General features: G+C 41.7%; 1 protein-coding gene across 10 annotated transcripts in view; it reads left to right on the forward strand.

The window, feature by feature from the left end:
• LOC100880028 (protein pangolin, isoforms A/H/I/S) overlaps window positions 1-19,112 on the forward strand; it is a 260,554-nt gene that overhangs the window by 235,080 nt on the left and 6,362 nt on the right. For 2 of the 10 annotated variants that reach the window (XM_012279582.2, XM_012279579.2), the window contains 7 exons: window positions 1,994-2,084; window positions 3,567-3,698; window positions 4,553-4,690; window positions 7,870-7,952; window positions 8,050-8,180; window positions 9,215-9,380; window positions 13,755-13,824. In XM_012279582.2, coding sequence (XP_012134972.1) covers window positions 1,994-2,084; window positions 3,567-3,698; window positions 4,553-4,690; window positions 7,870-7,952; window positions 8,050-8,180; window positions 9,215-9,380; window positions 13,755-13,824 — 811 coding nt within the window. Of the gene's footprint in view, window positions 1-1,993; window positions 2,085-3,566; window positions 3,699-4,552; window positions 4,691-7,869; window positions 7,953-8,049; window positions 8,181-9,214; window positions 9,381-11,509; window positions 11,670-13,754; window positions 13,825-17,418; window positions 17,660-19,112 lie in introns of those variants that run through there. The other 8 variants (XM_076533598.1, XM_012279581.2, XR_013038738.1 and 5 more) reach the window with 7 other exon arrangements.

Raw genomic sequence — 19,112 nt, forward strand, 5'->3', positions numbered from 1 at the left:
GAAACGATAGAAAGAGGAAGTTGGATGAAGGAGGGGGATGAAGGGTAGAGAAGTATTGGCCTCGTCAAGCGGTTTCAGGCTTGCCGATATTCCGGGCGCTTCTCGTCGACCCTTATGAAGCCAATTACACTTTGCCTCGCCAAAGGCACCCCACTTATAACCGGCAGTCGACGTTTCTGGGGCTCTTCGGGTCGCGACCGGTTCTGCAGCACGTACCGGTTATATTAGATACCGCTACTGTAAAAGCTGCTGCTACTGCTGCACCCCTTTTTCGTACCTCGGCCCTCGATACGTCTGCGAACCGTGTAACCATCCGGGGTTGACATCGGTAACGAAGGGGTTTTAAATACGCTCGAAATCTAAACTATATTTTACCCCAAAATTTCTCATGTCTCGTGTCTCGTTTCATGTCTTTGGATTCAAATAAGTTTGCTTTATTTTTAGATAGATTAGAGGGTAGGTTAGAGCTGTACTTTAGTACAATAATACTGCCAGATTGGATTTTGCAACTTTTCTGTATTATTACAATTTTTGTTTAACACTCTGTTCATATGTTTGAATAGCTTGTAGATCATTTTCAAATTATTTAGTATTAATTTACTGCTATACTTACATACCCTAATATAATCAAAATGACCGAAAAGTAAAAATTATGCAAAACTAGCCGAAAGTGAATTTATAACATAAATTCGATTAAATTTAATTATTTTCTTATTTGACAGCAACGATATTTATCTGCTTTGACTGCCATTTAGCAGCGTTTAATTTAATTGCTGATCACCGCAATTTGCGCCAATGAAAACAATAGTCGCCAAACAAATGTGAAAACCTAATATTACGGAACAAGTTAATATTCGCATTAAAAATTATTATTAATTTATGGCGGTACAAAGAAAATTAGTGGCAGAATCGGTATGGTGCACGACAAATATTTTGTCAGGGAACTGATCGTCGATGGGAGATCATTGATCACTATCAATAACCATTCGTTGGGTCATCCAATCCGTGTTTGTAGTGCAAACCTCCACGATATTAAATACATAGTCACCCTATCGTCCAATCGATTCACTCTTCTTTGATCTCGCTCGTAATAATGTTTATCCTGCATCTGTTAATACGCTGCCGTCAGGCACGACGTGTCAACCCCTTCGAAAAATATCGCAAGCAAATTGAAGTTTACTGACCATGTTTTTGAAAATTCTTATTTTAAACTTATTTTACTTGATTATTATTTATTAATTAATACAGTATATCACCAGTACTCATAAGTCTGCTTCAACCTATTTTTCATAGAAGATATTCAAAATTTTTTAAGAACATGGTTGTGAACCTATTATTCATAGAAGATATTCAACATTTTTTAAGAATATGGTTGTGAACCTATTATTCATAGAAGATATTCAAAATTTTTTAAGAACATGGTTGTGAACCTATTATTCATAGAGGATATTCAAAATTTTTTAAGAACATGGTTGTGAGCCTATTATTCATAGAAGATATTCAAAATTTTTTAAGAACATGGTTGTGAACCTATTATTTATAGAAGATATTCAAAAATTTTGAAGAACATGGTTGTGAACCTATTATTCATAGAAGATATTCAAAATTTTTTAAGAACATGGTTGTGAACCTATTATTCATAGAAGATATTTAACATTTTTTAAGAACATGGTTGTGAACCTATTATTCATAGAAGATATTCAAAATTTTTGAAGAACGTGGTTGTGAACCTATTATTCATAGAAGATATTCAACACTTTTTAATAAAATTGTGAACATGAAACTTCAACTGAATTGTCAAATGAAATGAATTTTATTTCTCACATAAAAGAATTTTATGAAGGTGTACACTAATTTACTATGTATCATACATGTGTCATTATAATGAAATTGTTTATAATTTACAAAGTGTAATAATAAATCTCAGATGGGTTATAGTAAAAGAAGAAAAATGATGGTTAACCCGTTGAAAGCATCTTGATTTTTGTTACAGGTCTGACGAGAGCACCGATGTATCCCTTCTCCACGGGTCAATATCCGTACCCCATGCTTAGCCCGGAAATGACGCAAGTCGCCACTTCCTGGTAAGTCGGTATACTCGTTCGACGACGGAAAACGTCATCGACAAAAAGCTAGATAGATGAATCTCATCTTTGTCCTTCAAGCTACTTCCAAGCAAATCAATTTCGACTGTGTCTGAAGTGTATCTCCGGGTACTTAAGATCCTTCTGATATCGTTATGAATTCAGCGGAACTCTTTTTATTTCCTCGTGATTTTTGTAAACAGCATCCTAGGGTAACCGTTGAGATCATTAGGCTATTTAACCATTAAATTGATTAATAGCGGTAGAAGTAGTTCTTGATAATTTTAGTGGTCAATGAACTGAATATTTCAGTAATAATATTTAATATTTTATGAGATACCTGAATTAAAATATGATATAGAGAGCTGTAGTCTGACTTTATGAGTGGGTTAACCCCCTATTTTCCCTGTTTCAAAGGATTAACCGTAAGATTTATCGAAGGCGATTAATCACATATGGAGATGCTGTCTGCAGCCTTGGCGCCACTGCCTCAAAAGATTATAGAAGAATTTTAATTCGATACGAGTGGTGTCCTGTAGAATTCGCGTCAGAATTCCCTCGTTAACGAGCAGCGATTCAACCGTAGACTCAAGAGCCGGTTAAAAAACGATTTCCCTACTTGCGGACCCTTTCATTCGATCGCCATTGAAATTCGATGCCGAAAGATCGCGAAATAACGTGGAATAACAGCGGAGCCAAACCGTATTCGGCCCTCGTTTTTCCGGTCAAATCACGGCCGTCTCCGATTTGGTCATCCTCTCGGTTCCGGTCTATTAGATCGACCACGTCCACCGGTTTCGTCGCCATAACGCTATAACGCACACCGAGAGAACCCTCCTCCTGCGACTCCTTCCCTCCTTGTTATTTGCTTTCTGCCCGAACCACCCTAAATTGAGATTTTCCACGGATGATTAAGCCCGTTCTTCTCAATTAGGAGGGCGGAACCGCGTCGCGAAAAAACCACGCACCTTCGGATCCTTTCCGAGGCTCTCGGAAATTGTGTTAGGATTTTTCGAAAGGATCGCGAATTGACTTTTGGATTCAGCTTGATGTTTTCTGTCATACAGTAGTCTCCTATACAACACAATGCAATTACAGGTCTTAATCTAAGACAATTTTAATAAAAATCTTTAATAGTCGTTAAATTTTAAGTCGTATTACATGTTTTCTTTTTAGAGTAAAATATTCAACAAAAATCTTCAAAAATAATTTCTACAAATTTTCAAGAAAGTTTGTAGAAAACTTTTGAGTTAAATTTTGTGACAGACGAGTGTTATATGGGACAACCACTGTTAGCGTTAAAATTTTTTTTCGTTACTCAGCTATGATTTTTTGATTTTTTACAAATTTATTTTCCCGATTGAAGATTTCAACAAGTTGAGATTATTCTATCTTTTTTTTGCTTAATGAAGCTTTTTTATTTAAATGTAGGCACTGATTGTTTGTAACAGTTATTGTATGTGTGACATTGATTATTTTCAGGCTAAACTCTTTGACAAGCAATGGTTTCGTTTCCAGGCATACACCAAGCATGTACCCCATTTCCCCGGCAAGCACTGGTTTTCGAAGTCCGTATCCCACGAGTTTGCCCATCACAAGTTCTAGTTTACCAAGGTTAGTAGGTGATCGAGATCAGATTTGTCAAGTTTACCGTCACGGAATCAGACTAATTCCAGTTACATGTTTGTACACTAATTGCGTACCATTACATGTTCCACATGAAATTGAATCATCGAGCGTGTCACAGTGTTCTCCGTATATTTCCTCGAATATGTGCCTCAATCATTACCTAACGAAATTATTTCATTGACGAACGCAAGATCAGATTTAAACGCAATTTTTAACTTTCAAAATTTTTAAGTGAATTCAAACTTGGAAACACCGTGTGTACCAATTGCAGAGACACTCATCTTGTTTATCACATAAAAAAATTCTCAAAGCAATTCCATCTGAAAAATTCCATTAAAGTACAATGTTACAGCATGGAGTAATTTATGATATTTAAAAAATATTTATGTTGTATAAAATATTTCATTTCTTAATTTAAAATATCTCTTGAATTAGTTAACGCTGTAAAAATATCAGTGACTTTGAAATCTCGTTAAAATGACCTTAAAAATATGTAAAATTTTTTGGAACTACATAATTACATGTACTTTTTGAAATAGCACAAAATTGTCTTCAGAATATTTTTATAAGTCCATAAATAAGATATGTGCACCAAAAAATGTATACTCAATTGGGACACCATGTATAACGTTGAACATTGCAGGGTTCAAGAGATTTTGTACATACTTTCGAATGAAAAAATGAAGGATCTGACCCTACCATGGTTAATGTTTCCAGTAAGGATTGCACAATAAATGAACCGCTCGAACCGTGACAATTTCGCGTGTGAGAAATCGACAGACTCTCACCTGCCTGTTTGAAGCGTGCAATCACCCAGGGTATCGGAATTTTTTTTCCAGTGATCTGTACCGGTTTTCGCCGACTGGTCTGATGCCTCCGCATCCTGGACTGAGTCCGCACGCACACGCGTTGGCGTCCCACGCGTTGATCTCCTCGGCGCCGAAAACGGATCATTCTACCTTGGATCACAATCACAGGTTCGTTCTCACCGACATAACGGCGACACCTGGACCATTTTCAGGGAATCGAGCCGTGCGCCGAGCTCGTTCAATAAATCCTACCCCTTTTTTTCCCTCGTCCCTTCTTTACGAGCTACCCTAACGTCCCGTCAGAGCACCATTACCTTCGATTGATCGAGGAGATGTCCTGCCAGGAGCGTGTCGCGGCTTTTAATCGATTCACGGGGCTGGTCTGACAAACTACCGACGAATTTATTTAACGAGGAACGAAAGGAAGAGCCGAAACGCCGATCGGAGATAACGCGGAGCGTGTCAAAGCCTAGCAGCTTCCATATAACGCGGGCCTAATTTGCGCTCTGTCGGAACGAATCCCTGATAGACACGCTTTGATCATAGCCACGAGCGTGCTGGTAAATATTGCAGCCGGCGGTGTTGGCATTATCGAAGAACGGAACGGGTCAGTCGATAATTTACTGGATACATTGACACGGAAAACAGGGGATGATTTCGACGGATATCTTGGAGCGAAACGTTCAACAGGCTATTAATTTATCCCGGATAGGAAGCTTTATCCGGGAGGAAGCTTTATCCTTCCATCGATAAAGGAAAGAATTTCGTCCGTTGATAAAGAAGCGTCTCGCAGTATCGAAGCTTGACGAATAGTTTCAGCGACGACCATAGGGGGTAGCACGTCCCGGGGTGTTCAACCCCTCGTGCAGTCGTTCGTTCCCCCTTCGCCGACTAGGCACGTATAACACTTATTGAATGACTCTCTTCGCACAGCGTCTGCGCCTGCCGCCGCCACCTCCACCTCCACCGCCGCCGCCGGTTATGTATTGATCATTACCCTCTTAAACAGATTTCTAATTTGCATTAGTACCCGGCCGATCGCCTGGCCCTCGCATCGTATACAAAGCCGCATGGTCGCGCTTCCTATATTCGAGGCACGCGTAGCCATGAACGCTGCCGATCAGCTGGCTGGACGTGGCTCGTTCTTGAAGAGGGGAGTATCGCGTGCCGGGACGGCGAAGCGTCAGGACGCCGCCGACAGGCTTTTACGAGCGGCCTAGACTGCCGTGCTCGTTGGCGCGAGACTGGTCTTCCATTTTGACCTTCGAGGCGGCCCACGTGCTTCTGGGACGGGATCGTCGCGAGGAAGATTTCTTCGTTCATCGTGAATCGACGATCTGGGAGTAACACGTGCACGTTCGACGAGATCAACGGGGGCTATCGATCTTGACTCACGTGCCGAGATCGAACGGAGAGAGTGGTGGCACACTCTCGAGGCCGAGCGTATCCTCTTTGTGTTCCCGAAGGAAAAGAGCAGCTGATCAGAGGACGACGAGTGTCCTTTGTCCAGGTGGCGACGAGTACCGGTGCTCGCGAGACATCGGCGGCCGATGGTAGCGCCACGCAGCCCGCCAAAAAAAGGCATCACGCAGGGAAAGCGGAGAGAATGCAATCTTCACCCCCCACGCGCGAATTATACATCGGCGGATGGTAGGGTGTCGTTGCTGCGGAGCCATGAATCGCGATGATGGCCCCACGGTGCAGCCCTCCTCCCCGCCGCCCCTTCCGCACTTGCGGATAATCAATCGTCGTAACACCGCTCGGTGATTCCACCGACGCCAGGAACGACGCGTTTTCGTTGGATGTGGGATACAGGGTGGCAAGTGGACGAGGACACCGACGGGCTCTGTTCGGCGGCCCTGGTGCGATACGCGCATCGCGAGACGCTCGTAAAATATTGTGCCGGGTAAAGATCGCGAAACGAGCGACGAAAGAGAAAGGAAGAGAGAGAGAGAGAGAGCGAAAAAGAGAAAGAGAGAATACTCGTCGGCGAAGGGAGAGACAAAGGCCGATCGACGAGAAGGAAGATTCCGGGCGTAAAACGCGCGAGGATGCCGCCCCCGGAGACATTTTACCGTGCGATTCGTCCGCTCGACGCTCATGAATGTTGAATGCCGTCCACGACGATATGGAGCCATTAAGATCGACGACGATACGCGACGTGCCAGGCGGGCGGGACGCGACGTGAACAGTGAGTGTTTCGGCTGCTTCCGGGATGACGCGATCGCCGGTGTCTCGAGACGACGGACGATAGTGGCGTAAATGTTGTGCGCGTACGTGTGCTGTTTACAACGGGGACTGTTTCATGAGGACTGTTCGTCGGCGTACAGTATGCTAGGACACGGGGACGCGAGCATGGAGTCGAAAACGACGCGCAGGGACGTAGAGATTACCGACGCTACCGACCGTTACGGTTCCTCGAAACGCAAGATGACACCGTGCTCGAACGACGACGACGACGCGAAGACCGACAAACCCGACAGCATCGGTGTGCTGCAACGTTACTTGAGCCACGGCGTCGATCACTGTGTCGCGGACGTTCACGTGTACGGTAAAACGAGCACGAGAGGGCTCGAATAGGGAAAACGGTGGTTAGCACGTATGTACATAGGTTTCGATGGATCAGTCGAGAGCGTTCCGGTGGGTATAAACGGGCCCACGAGTGCAGCGCGGTTCGGCGATGGAGCCCGAGTGTCTGGAGCCGCTGAACCTGGTGATAAAGAAGGACGACAACACTGAGAACGGGCCGACCGTGATCGAGGAGAACAGCCAGACGTCATCGATCAACAGGATCGACGAGGAGAGCAGCGAGTCGAAGACCGTCGACAACATGACAATACTCCAGGACGCGATGAAGGCCGACGAGGCTGGTTTACCAACCGCCGATCACAAGATCCTCACGGCACTCTACATGAGCAGCCTGATGCAGTTGTCGAACATGAACATGCCTAGGAGCGTCACGCCGCCTCCGTACGGTGCTCAGCACAACTTCATGCAGCTGCTGATGGTCGAGGCGCGACACCGCATGTGGCAACAGATGAACTGGCCCTTGCCACAGAACTTTCATAGGAACCCGTTAACGTTACCCCAGCCGTACTTCGACGGGCCTACCTCGAACCTCACGGAGCAAATGTGCAATTCCCAAAATGCTGCACCTGCTTATCCCCTGTCCTGCACGAAACCCGAACAACCCCTGAATCACGACGCAGAGTTACCCTTGAAGCAGCCCTACTTCAAACGGTAACAGACCGACGTAGTTCGATTTTGCGCGCGAAACTATCGTACATAGTTCACATAGAGTTTCGATGAGGTGATCTAATGTATTTTCTTGCTTCTTTTGTACGCAGGTCTTCGGTAGAACAGAAGAACTCGACGTCGTTACCCACGGACAACTCGAAAGCTCAGGACACGGGGCAGCAGAACAATCAAGGTAAGGATCGTTTAACGGATCTGGGCTTCGGTGATCAGTTTACCGTTGATTTTCACTGTAGAGGCCACCTCTCATACCCGTCGATGATGTTTGACAGATAAAAAGAAACCCCATATAAAAAAGCCTTTGAACGCATTTATGCTGTACATGAAGGAGATGAGGGCGAAAGTCGTGGCGGAGTGTACCTTAAAAGAGAGCGCTGCCATCAACCAAATATTGGGAAGACGAGTGAGTAGCTGGCGAATAAGTACATTTTACGATCACCAATTTTTTAAACGTTTTCAAAGCTATTACATCAGGGTCTGTAATTCGGTGTTATTGTAAACGTCGAACCTTATGGTAGGTGTTACAAGTCATTTGTGTATTCACGCTTTTCATCGCCATTAACGATACCGAAACTGTTTCAGGAACGAGTCAGCTCGTTTTGAAGAAGCAGACATTTGAAAGTGTATCGCTAATGGAGATTTACGGTCGAAAGAAAGATTTCATTGTCGAGCAATTAGAAGCGAGCAGAACCCTGATGTAAAAGTAACAGACACACGCCGGAGTCAAGATTTCCTTCCGTTCTCTTTGGTACCCTTTCCAACGCGTTTGGTACGGGTCCAATTTAAAACCGTACGGCAGAAAAATCAAAAGAAGCACGATTCAGTGAACAAGAACCGAAAAAGGCGAGCCTCGGTTCGGAAATGTTGACTCTCGGCGGCCATAGGGGAAGATCGGCATCCCCGGAGACGCCTTTAACGGGGCGTCTCCAAGGACGAGATCTCGAATCAAAAGGATAAAAGGATAATTGCATGCGTTTTTTTAACTTCTTTCGTTGATCCGCGATATTGATCAAGTCGAAGCACTAACCGTATACCTGCTAGTTACATCGAATAGACGGATAGATAAATTAGATAGATAGCTAGTCTAGCTAGATAGAAAAAGAGAGAGAGAGAGAGAGAGCATCGTAGGTGGGATCTATGGAAAAAAAATCTCGTAACGAGAAGATTTTTTTGTCGGGGTCGGGAACGAGAAAACGGGGTCGGGTGACGAGGAGGACCACCTCTCTCTTGGTGTATCTTGACTCTGAACGAGTCGCAAAGACGAGCAGATTAAAAAAAAATACACACGTATTACGATAACGAATTTAAGCAAAAAAAAATGAATACAGAATTAAAAATAAGACACGTGAGAAATAAAAAAAAGGGACACACGGTGCACGGATAAATACTGTGAGACTGTGAATCTGTGAATCTGAATTTTGGGGGTATGACACGCAGTGGCACTCGCTAAGCCGGGAGGAGCAGGCGCGGTATTATGAGGCGGCCAGGCAGGAGCGCCATCTCCATCAGCAACGATACCCCGGCTGGAGTGCCAGGGATAACTACGGATACGGCAGCAAGAAGAAGAAGAGGAAGAAAGAACGGTCCGCAGATCCCACCGGAGGTACCACTTTCCAGTGCTAGAACAGCAGGCCCTTAATAATTCATAATAATAATAATAATAATTCATATAGATTACCTACTGGTTGATATTGAAACGATCAAAGTCTCTTGTGCGTTTCATTCTGTTTTTTATTTGATGATGACAACCTATCGACTACTGTTGTCTCTATTTTTTTTTTAGTATTTTTTTTTGTTTGTTATTATATTTGGTTTCTGTTCAATTGTCACTTACATTTTTTTGTCGAATTTTTTTTTAATTATCTGGCATATTCACTCTTCAACTCGTGCGGACTTGTGTTTTATATTTTTTAATGATGAACAGCTCTTCGGACGCGTACGTGCGCGTGCAACCGCACGCGTGCGTACACGCTGTTTCCGTTGGTTTGTTTTTTTTTTTATAACGTCGACTCGATTTATATTGGATTGTCTGTTGGGGTAACGGAACCAGGCACGCGTCGACCCTGGTGCGACGAAGGGGGAAGGAACGAACTCCCGCGGCATGCGAACATGTACGCAGATTCTTTTTTTTTTTCTATATCTGGCCAAACTCCCTAAAGCGGTATCCGTTCACGGAGAGACGTACGATTCGAATGACGAAAGTGGGACGAAAAAAAAAGGAAAATGTTCACGAACGTTCATTAACGAGAGCATATGTCATGTATCGAAGATATTCGAACCAGAGTGAAAAGACGTATGATTGAGAGCCTTCACGGTACGGGATGTCTGGTAGAGACAACACGTTTTCCTTTCTCGATCGTTTCGAACGGGACCGTTGTTGTTGTATCCTTCTTAGCCCCATACCCGACGATTTATGGACTCCTGATCTAACGAGAAAGTCATTCTGCTTTTCCTTCGTCTCGACGATCAAAAGTTTACTATGTTCTTTTAATGGATGAGTGATGTGTCTAACTCTGTGTCCCGTTGAAATGTCATCGATCGAAAGGTACGAATACACTGAAAAAAGTTAGTGTCTAGTGGTGTAATTATTTATTCATTTCTGTGTATTAACCGTTTGAGTGTCATGCAGCTCGCCATTTTGTGACACCGGTTCTGCAGAAAAGTGCGTAGGCGTTGAAACCATTGGGGGTGAAAATATCTACTGGTGTAACTAGGACTTCTCGGGGCGAATTCTAACTTTACTAACAATGTGAACAGGTTCGACCGAATTTTCAGAATTGGGAAATTTGAGATTTTAGATATTCGAGGACTTGAAAGTTTCAAGACTGGAAGTTTGGAAACCTGAGACAAATTCTTTAATTTTTAATGGAGGGTAATGAGATATTCTACATTCTAGGACCATCGGGGGGTTAAATTTACCTTAGTACTCGCCTAGTTACGTCAGTAGATTGGAAATTAAAATGTGCCATCAAGAGTCTAAAGATACCATCGCATCAAAAAAATTATTCAGAAAGGTGCTACAATTAAAAATTCGAAAAGTGCTACCATGAGCTTTGCACACGAACTTTGATTTATGAACTAATATACCTTGAATACCCTAAGATAATTGTACCTATTTGTAAATTGGCACTTTTCGAACGTGTACGTCCGTGGCACTCAACGGTTAAATGAATGACAAGTACATCCTGTAAATATATTGCAGCATATTTTTTCAGTGTATACGCCAGTGAAGAGTCCTATCTTCGCTGGATGATTCGGGACCACGATTTTGCGACCCTCTCTATCAGACACCCTGTATCGTCAAATATAATTGAAACTCGACGATAACGACGAATAGCGGTACAAGCGAGGGGGAGGGGAGAATGTAGGCTGTTCTTCTAGCACTTTAAACGGAAAGTAGGGACCCCAGTGTTAAAAACGCAAAGCAAATGCAACGATGCGCGTGGAACGGTATCGAAAAGTGCATCGATAAAGACGAGATTTTTTAATTTAACCGTAACTAAAAAAAAAAAAGAAAAGAACGAGAAATACGCTTATCGTAGATAAATAATCTTTAACCAGAGTTAACAGCAAGTAAAATTAGAAAAAAAAAGAAACGAAAGATGCAATTTTAGGGTGGCGGCAGTAGCATTAGTGAATCTCTATTTTTTTTTATCTTCTTCTTGATTAAAAATATTGTTTAGCTCACGGTTCATGCACAATTACAAATAGTGTTTGGTTCTCTCTCGGTAGTGGCACGCGCTAGGGCGAGAGGAACAGGCCAAGTATTATGAGTTGGCGCGACGGGAGAGACAGTTGCACATGCAGCTGTACCCTGACTGGTCTTCCCGCGCAAATACCAACCGAACTAAGAAGAGGAAGCGCAAACAAGACACAAACAGTGATCCTGGAGGTACCCACATGCCTCACTCCACACATTCTTTACAAGCTCCCCCCGCCCACCTCGTACGGCAACACCAACAACAACGACAACAACAGCTACAGAAATTTATTGAATACTCCACCTCACCCCCTTTCAACAGCCCCCCACCCCCTCATTATTACATATACTATATATATTATATAATTATTATATACATTCTTTATTGCTACACTACATTATGTTGCATGTTTTCCCCCCGTCTTGGGGTTTTGGGTCGATATATTATTATATATATATATATATTCTACATATATATATGATTATTATTATTATTATTATTATATTAATGTTACATACATGCACATGCATATTAGACGTTCATATATACATATATATATGTGATTTATATGGTTTTTCAGTAGCTTTTGTTTTTCTTTTCTTCGATTCGAAAACAACAATAACAGTAACAACATAAAAATAATAGTTCTAGAGCAGAGCAAAAGAAAGTGTCTAGTAGTAAAGAGAAAAGAATGTTAACGGGATATAAAAAAAAAGAAAGAAAGTAAAAAATAATGTTCATTAGCGGGCGTGCACGTACGCATGCGCACGTGCGTGCCTCCATGTTTGAACGTACCGTACGTAATTTACATTGATATATATATTATTGTACGTGAGACAAGATATAATATCGTGTAGAACGGGAAGAAAATGGGACACGAGCGCATTCAGTACACACGTACACGCACATGACACAAGCATTTATTAATTATTAATTACGTATACAACTTTGGGGACGCTGGCCATCTTGCATTTTTACAGGGACCTATACTCCGCAATCAGACAATCCTAAGCGTTTTTAATTTTTCACTCAGTCTCTCTTTCTCTGTGTTTCACCTACTATTTTTCTTTTTTCTTCTATTCTCTTCTATCCACCACTCTGTGCTCTCACTCTTCTTATTTCTTTTTTCTCTCTTTGTCGCTCTTACTTTCATCGCTGTCGCTCTGTTCTTTTCTTTTCTTTTTATATTTTAACTACGATACGCTGGTTTCAATTCACATCACCTTCTTTTTCTCTATTTTCTCGCTCACCACCATATCACCATCACCTTTGATCGTTTCAACGTTGCCTGTCGACCTTGTCGATTATTTTTCTCCTTTTTGTTTTTTCTTCTAATTATCGTAATTTATTTATCAGCTGCCTTTTTTATTTCGTTTGGTTCTATATGGTCACCTCTAATCAATCACTCAATTATTCTTGACCCTTACACGCGAGTTTGTTTCGTTCACGATGCCTGAGCGCTCGGGTTTCCTATTTTTTTTTTTTATATTCTTTTTTATTTTTTTTTTTTACATTCATCTTTAATATTTATCATCTAGAGCTTGCGTTTAATACAGTTCACGACATTAATTGAGTAGATATGATCTTTGATCGTATTTTTTACGCCGTTTAACGTTTTTACGCTGCATGCCGTTTTTCACAAGGGAAGCGTATCACCTTCGGCGCCGATTATGCTCCAGATTTCACACGATTATGGACCAAGAGTAATCCTCTCGACGTTATAGCACCTGGTACGGTGCTAGAGCTCTTAACTTTAATTAGTTTTCATTCTCTTTTAAATTTCAAAAATATAAAGATGATGAAGCTTTAAATTTTATATAAGAAAATTCAGAAAATTTTAACTGGAAAATTATGCAAATGCATACGAGAGAAAGCGTGCTATAATTTCGCAGGATCATTGTGGTCCTTTATAATTGCGAGAAGTTTGGGCCCGATTGGATCCAAGGTCGTGCGCTCCCCTCAGCTTGACAAAATATCTTTCTTTTTTTTTTATCGATCCGGGCTTCTTCCCTGAAGACTGCAATTTTTCACAATTATAAATATTATGAAGTCTTCTGGGAAAATCCTGTTTCACCGATATATATTGTCGAACTTTAACTCTGAAGCAAATGTTACGCAAAGCTCTCTGTTACTCGCATGACTAGTCGTAATCGATGAATTTAAAATGGCAGATCGAGACAATATGTATCGGCGATAAAAAAGAAGGGAACTCTCCCCTGTTCACAGACGCAGGAAATCTTTCCAGAAATACTAAATGTACCTTTCGAATTTTTTAGGTAACAACATGAAGAAATGTCGCGCCAGGTATGGATTAGACCAGCAAAGCCAATGGTGCAAGCCGTGCAGGTACGTGTGCATCGTGTAGAGGGTTTCTGATAACGTTGCTTCTTGAGAAGAGAGAATTTACTATACCGTCTTGTCGGCAAAGCTGCGCACGCTGTTCCGGGTCGCGTGTATATACTTATTCGATCTTGAGAAGTGTTGAGAAAGACTAGAAATTTCACGTCACACGTGTAGTTCCACTAGACTTACTTTTTACATGTGATGAATGATGGTGAACGATTATACGAGCACGGGTTGCTTCCACAATTTCTTTGTGCTTCTTACAAGCTCTTATAAGAAAGGCTCTTGTAACATAGTCTAAAATTTCTGTAAACTTCAGTAACCTGTCTGACACAGTTCCTCTTCACTTGTTCAATTTTTAAATTTGATCTAAATTTTCTTATTATATTCACTTGTTTAAAATATGATAAAAAATGTGACTGTTTATGTACATGGTCATTACTTGTTCAATTACAAAAAAGGTACATATCTGTTCTTAAAGAGGGTGACATGAAAGTATCACAAAATGGCGCTCACGATGCATCAATTTGAAGCTTGAAGTTTAAAAATGACTTTGAAGTTTGAAGATGAAGTTTAAAAATGAAGAATGCATTTTGTATTAATTTAATAAGAATGCATTTTATTATGTGTACATATATGTATTTTAACTGTAAAATGTAAAGTGGTTGTTTCGCAGTAGAATCAGCCATTTTGCAAACTATCGACGAAGCGTTTACGTGATTTCGCTAAACTTTAAGCTGTTTGATGTGGCGAGTTTGCGCTACTTTCATGTAATCTTGTATCAGACTTGATCGATCAGTTGTAACCTAATGCAACCCGGGCACGAATACATAGTACTCTCGATTATCACCACTTCTTATTGTAATCGTCTTCTGCTCCGTTCCGTCATCCACATGTTATCGTGGAACTTGAAAAAAGCCGACGCGTGATTCATAAATAACGATAGCATTCGAAGCATAGATACACGCGATCTAGTCACCCATTCGATAAAGGAGCAAGTAGAACGCGCGAACTACGCGCGACCGTCAGAAAATGTGTCTTCCAAAGAGCAAAATATGCAAAAGAAGAGAAAATTTGAGGGGAGAATAAAACACAGTTAAAAGTATCGCACGTTGCTGGATCGATGCAACCGTGGCATCGTCCACTTGTATTTTGCTTGTAAATAACTTTACTAGATAACCACACTGTAGTTTATTGCGGCATCACGAGCCACCCGTTCTAGCGCCATTTTAACTTCCGTTTCTCACTGTACGTAATCGCACAGTGCGCCCAAAACGCCCCAACTCCCGGCTGGGTTTGTGAATCTCATGGACCTCATTAAAGGGGCGATGACGAATCCCAACCATGCGATCACATCTTCAAATCAGATACTATTACAGATGCAAACGTTGGTGTAACTTAGGGATGTTTATTGTCACTCTGCACTTGTAGAATCTTCAGATGATATGTTAGTTAATATTTTAGGATTTTTAAGATTTGTGTGGTGTTATCAAATATTGGCTTTGAATTCTCAGAATATTAAATTACTAAATTTTCATAGTTCAGATTCTTGAATGATTAAAGTGAAGTAGGTTAAATTTTTGAATGATCCAATTTCTAGATTTCTAAATTCTCAAATGACCAAATTTGTGGATTCCTACGTTTCCAAATCCCCACTTTCCCAAATTCCCACATTCCTAGGTCCCCACACTCCCAAATCCCTACATTCCCAAATCCCCACATTCCCAAATCCCCACTTTCCCAAATCCCCACTTTCCCAAATCCCCACATTCCCAAATCCCCACATTCCCAAATCCCTACATTCCCAAATCCCCACTTTCCCAAATCCCCACATTCCCAAATCCCCACATTCCCAAATCCCCACATTCCCAAATCCCCACATTCCCAAATCCCCACATTCCCAAATCCCCACATTCCCAAATCCCCACATTCCCAAATCCCCACATTCCCAAATCCCTGCATTCCCAAATCCCCCACACTCTCAAATCCCCACACTCCCAAATCCTCCACACTCTCAAATCCCCACATTCCCAAATCCCCCACACTCTCAAATCCCCACAATCCCAAATCCCCACAATCCCAAATCCCCACACTCTCAAATTCCCCACACTCTCAAATCCCCACACTCCTAAATCCCTACCTTCCCAAATCCCCACATTCCTAGGACCTCACTCTTCCAAATCCCCAAATTCCCAAGACCCCAAATCTCCCACCCATCAAATCCCCAAATCCCCAAATTTCCAACCCCCAATTTCCTAAATTCCCACGTATCCCAAAAAATATTAATAAATCCTCCCCACATGCACCACCTTGTAAAGACACCAAATCACCACCAAATCATCCCAAAACACCAAATGCAAAATATAATAACTTCTAAAGAAAAATCCCAGTTACACCAATGGTTGCAGCAACAAGTGCAAGTACTTATACTCGATTCTATCACAGTAACGAACAATTTCGTCTCGACTGTTTGCAACACGAAATATTAGAGACGGTTACACAGCTTAACAGTGGCAACCCAGAGGAAGCTTGAACATGGACATTTGGGAGACATATTTTCTGATCAGACACTGCGGAATCGCTGACGTTGCGCGTGTTTTTCCTTCAGAAAGAACGAAGTTGCATTCGTTGCGACGTGGTCGACGTTCACCGTTGAGGCACCGGTATGGTTGTTTTATAACTTGCTAAAATACCTTTCTTGTGAATCCTTGTAATATAGTTTACACTGGTAAAGTAAATTGTACTAGGGTTACTAGTGGTACTAGGTACTAGTCTAGTACTTGTGTATTAAAGTAATGAAAGATGGGAATAATATTATTTTATCAAGGTTAGATTTTGCTGTACTGTACTTTTCTGATGAGTTTAATTTATTAGTCACATAGAGGGAGATCTTGAATCTTCTGAGGTGTTAAGGTTGATATGTGGACCACATGTGGATTTACTTGATATAGATACTAAATAGGGATACTATTTGTAAGATAACTATATCAGGTTAAGTCTGATCCCATCTTCAGCACAGAGGCTGCACTTGGGATCAGACAGAAAATGCTACCATGGAAACCACGTATGGCTTCACCTCATATAGCTTCAAGTTTGATAGATCAGACATCTATTCCACTTGTGAGTTGTCAGTGTGTTTCACTTGTCACACAGTTCTATACAACTCAAGTATCATTCAAGACCATATCTTTATATCTATGCCCAAACAGATAATCTAGATGCTAAATTATTAACAAGGAGTAACCAGCTACATCAAGTATGACCATTGTAAAGACACTGCTGGTCAAAAATTTGCTTTACCAATGTAAACTAAATGCTCCACCCAAGGTTAGGAAGATGTACCTCACAATCCTTCATCCTTAAACTATCTACCTCCACATTTCCATGTTTCGACTGTTCGAAAGCTTTAGAGATAAAAGAAGGTGCCTCTCGGATGAGCGTCGGGCACGTCATGCTAAGAGGAAGAAAGCGCGAGTCCGGACAGGTCGGGTCGATGCGTGTGGGTGACGACGATACGGTGTGGGATTAAGGTGGGATTAAAGTGATAACGTCGATGCGACGAGCGCCCCTTTAATGGCTGGTGGTTGGTTTTGGCAGCCCAGTGGAGCATGGAGCGGGGATGGGCATCCACGCGAGCATAATCCATCACGGTGTGGGAAGTAGCGCGGGGGCAGGGGTCGGGGCTGGAGGTGGTGGAGGGACGGTAGGGGCAGCAACTGCACCCCCAAACACCAACACTGCCTCCAATGCCTCCTCGCCTCAGCAAGAACCCACTTATGTTAATCTCTAGTCAAGCCTATCGCCTCCCTTCTACTGCAACACTTCTTCTTAAACAGTGGTCAGTCCCGACTTAAACCTACGGGCTCGTTCGCCCTCGCTATACTCAACCAACTCTGCTCGTTTCCCCTTTCAACAGTGGAGAACATGATTGATTTGTTAAGTGTTTTTAAAAAAAGTTCTCGCTGTTATTTTTTGCGTTCTTTTTTTTGTTGGAAACAGTTTCCGGTGGTTGAGACGAGCGGGGTGGCATAGTGAGCGGCACAACGACGCCCTAATGCTCGCATTGTTTCTCATTGTTGTGGCTCTTTGCAGCTTATTATTGTTACATTTGATTTACCCTCGTTTAGTTGGACTTTAATCAGTGTTGCCCTTAGCATGGCTGGTCTGTAATACATATATGATATATGTATATATTATATATATACCATCTATATGTTTATATATATAAATATATACGTGTTGCGTACGTCTACACCCACGTGTATAACCAAGATATCTCTGATTTCATCTCATTCTTTTGTTCTTACGTTATCTCGGTTCGGAACGTTTGGCAATAGAGAAGTATAAAATACATACATATATATTATATACATATTACTTATTTTATGAGTCTGATTTGATGGCATGGCAGTTCGTGTACGGTAATTACGACGAATTATGTGTTGGTAACGGATGTGTTGAACCTTTATTTTTTTAGTATTATATTACTACGTGAACCATGATTTATCGTTTCTCTTACATACATATATATATATATATATATATATTTTATGTTAACGTTCTTCTGTTTTTTCTGTCTGTTTTTTAGTTTACTCTATCGTTTCTTGTAATGTCGTAAGATATTGTTGCATTAAATGTCGTTTAGCCGCGCGTCGTAAACCGTTTCGAGGACCAAGACACGCCTGACGACCAGATCTTGGCCAGGTCGTATCTCGAGGAAGCTCGTAGTAGCTTTCGTTTATCGTTTGGAAGTTCGATTTCTCATTGTCAACATCGATGTCGCGTGGCTTTCTTACGCTTCGTAGAGGTTTGAAGAGTCCGGACCACGTTACAGCCTTGATCCGCGTCCATTTGCTGGCTTTCCTTGGACCCGAAGGCATCTTTAACGGTTCTGTTCAGTTGAACCCTTTCAAAACCCATCTTTCCATCATTGAACACGGAATAATTAACAAGACGGACCACCTGAAGTCTAGCCACTTAGAATAACTTTTCAGGTCAAACTTTTGAAAAAGAAGTTCCAAGTTTGATCTCGTTTAAATTACAGGAAAAATCTGACACAGACAAATATTTTACTGTGTACGCTACCATTTCTTGAATATACAGTTGCAAAAATAAATTTAACTTTGAAAGAAAAGTGTCAATGTGGACAGAGCTTGAAAGGGTTAACAGGTATCCAAGAAACAAGTAGTACATCATAAAAGGTAGATCAATGTTTTAATTCCCATCCATCACGCGATCCTCCCCTTTTAAAATTGCCCTCGAACGACCTTGATCGTTCCCATCTTCCGGTT

This window comes from Megachile rotundata, chromosome 7 (assembly GCF_050947335.1).
Source record: "Megachile rotundata isolate GNS110a chromosome 7, iyMegRotu1, whole genome shotgun sequence".
Classification (NCBI taxonomy): Eukaryota; Metazoa; Arthropoda; class Insecta; order Hymenoptera; family Megachilidae; genus Megachile; species Megachile rotundata.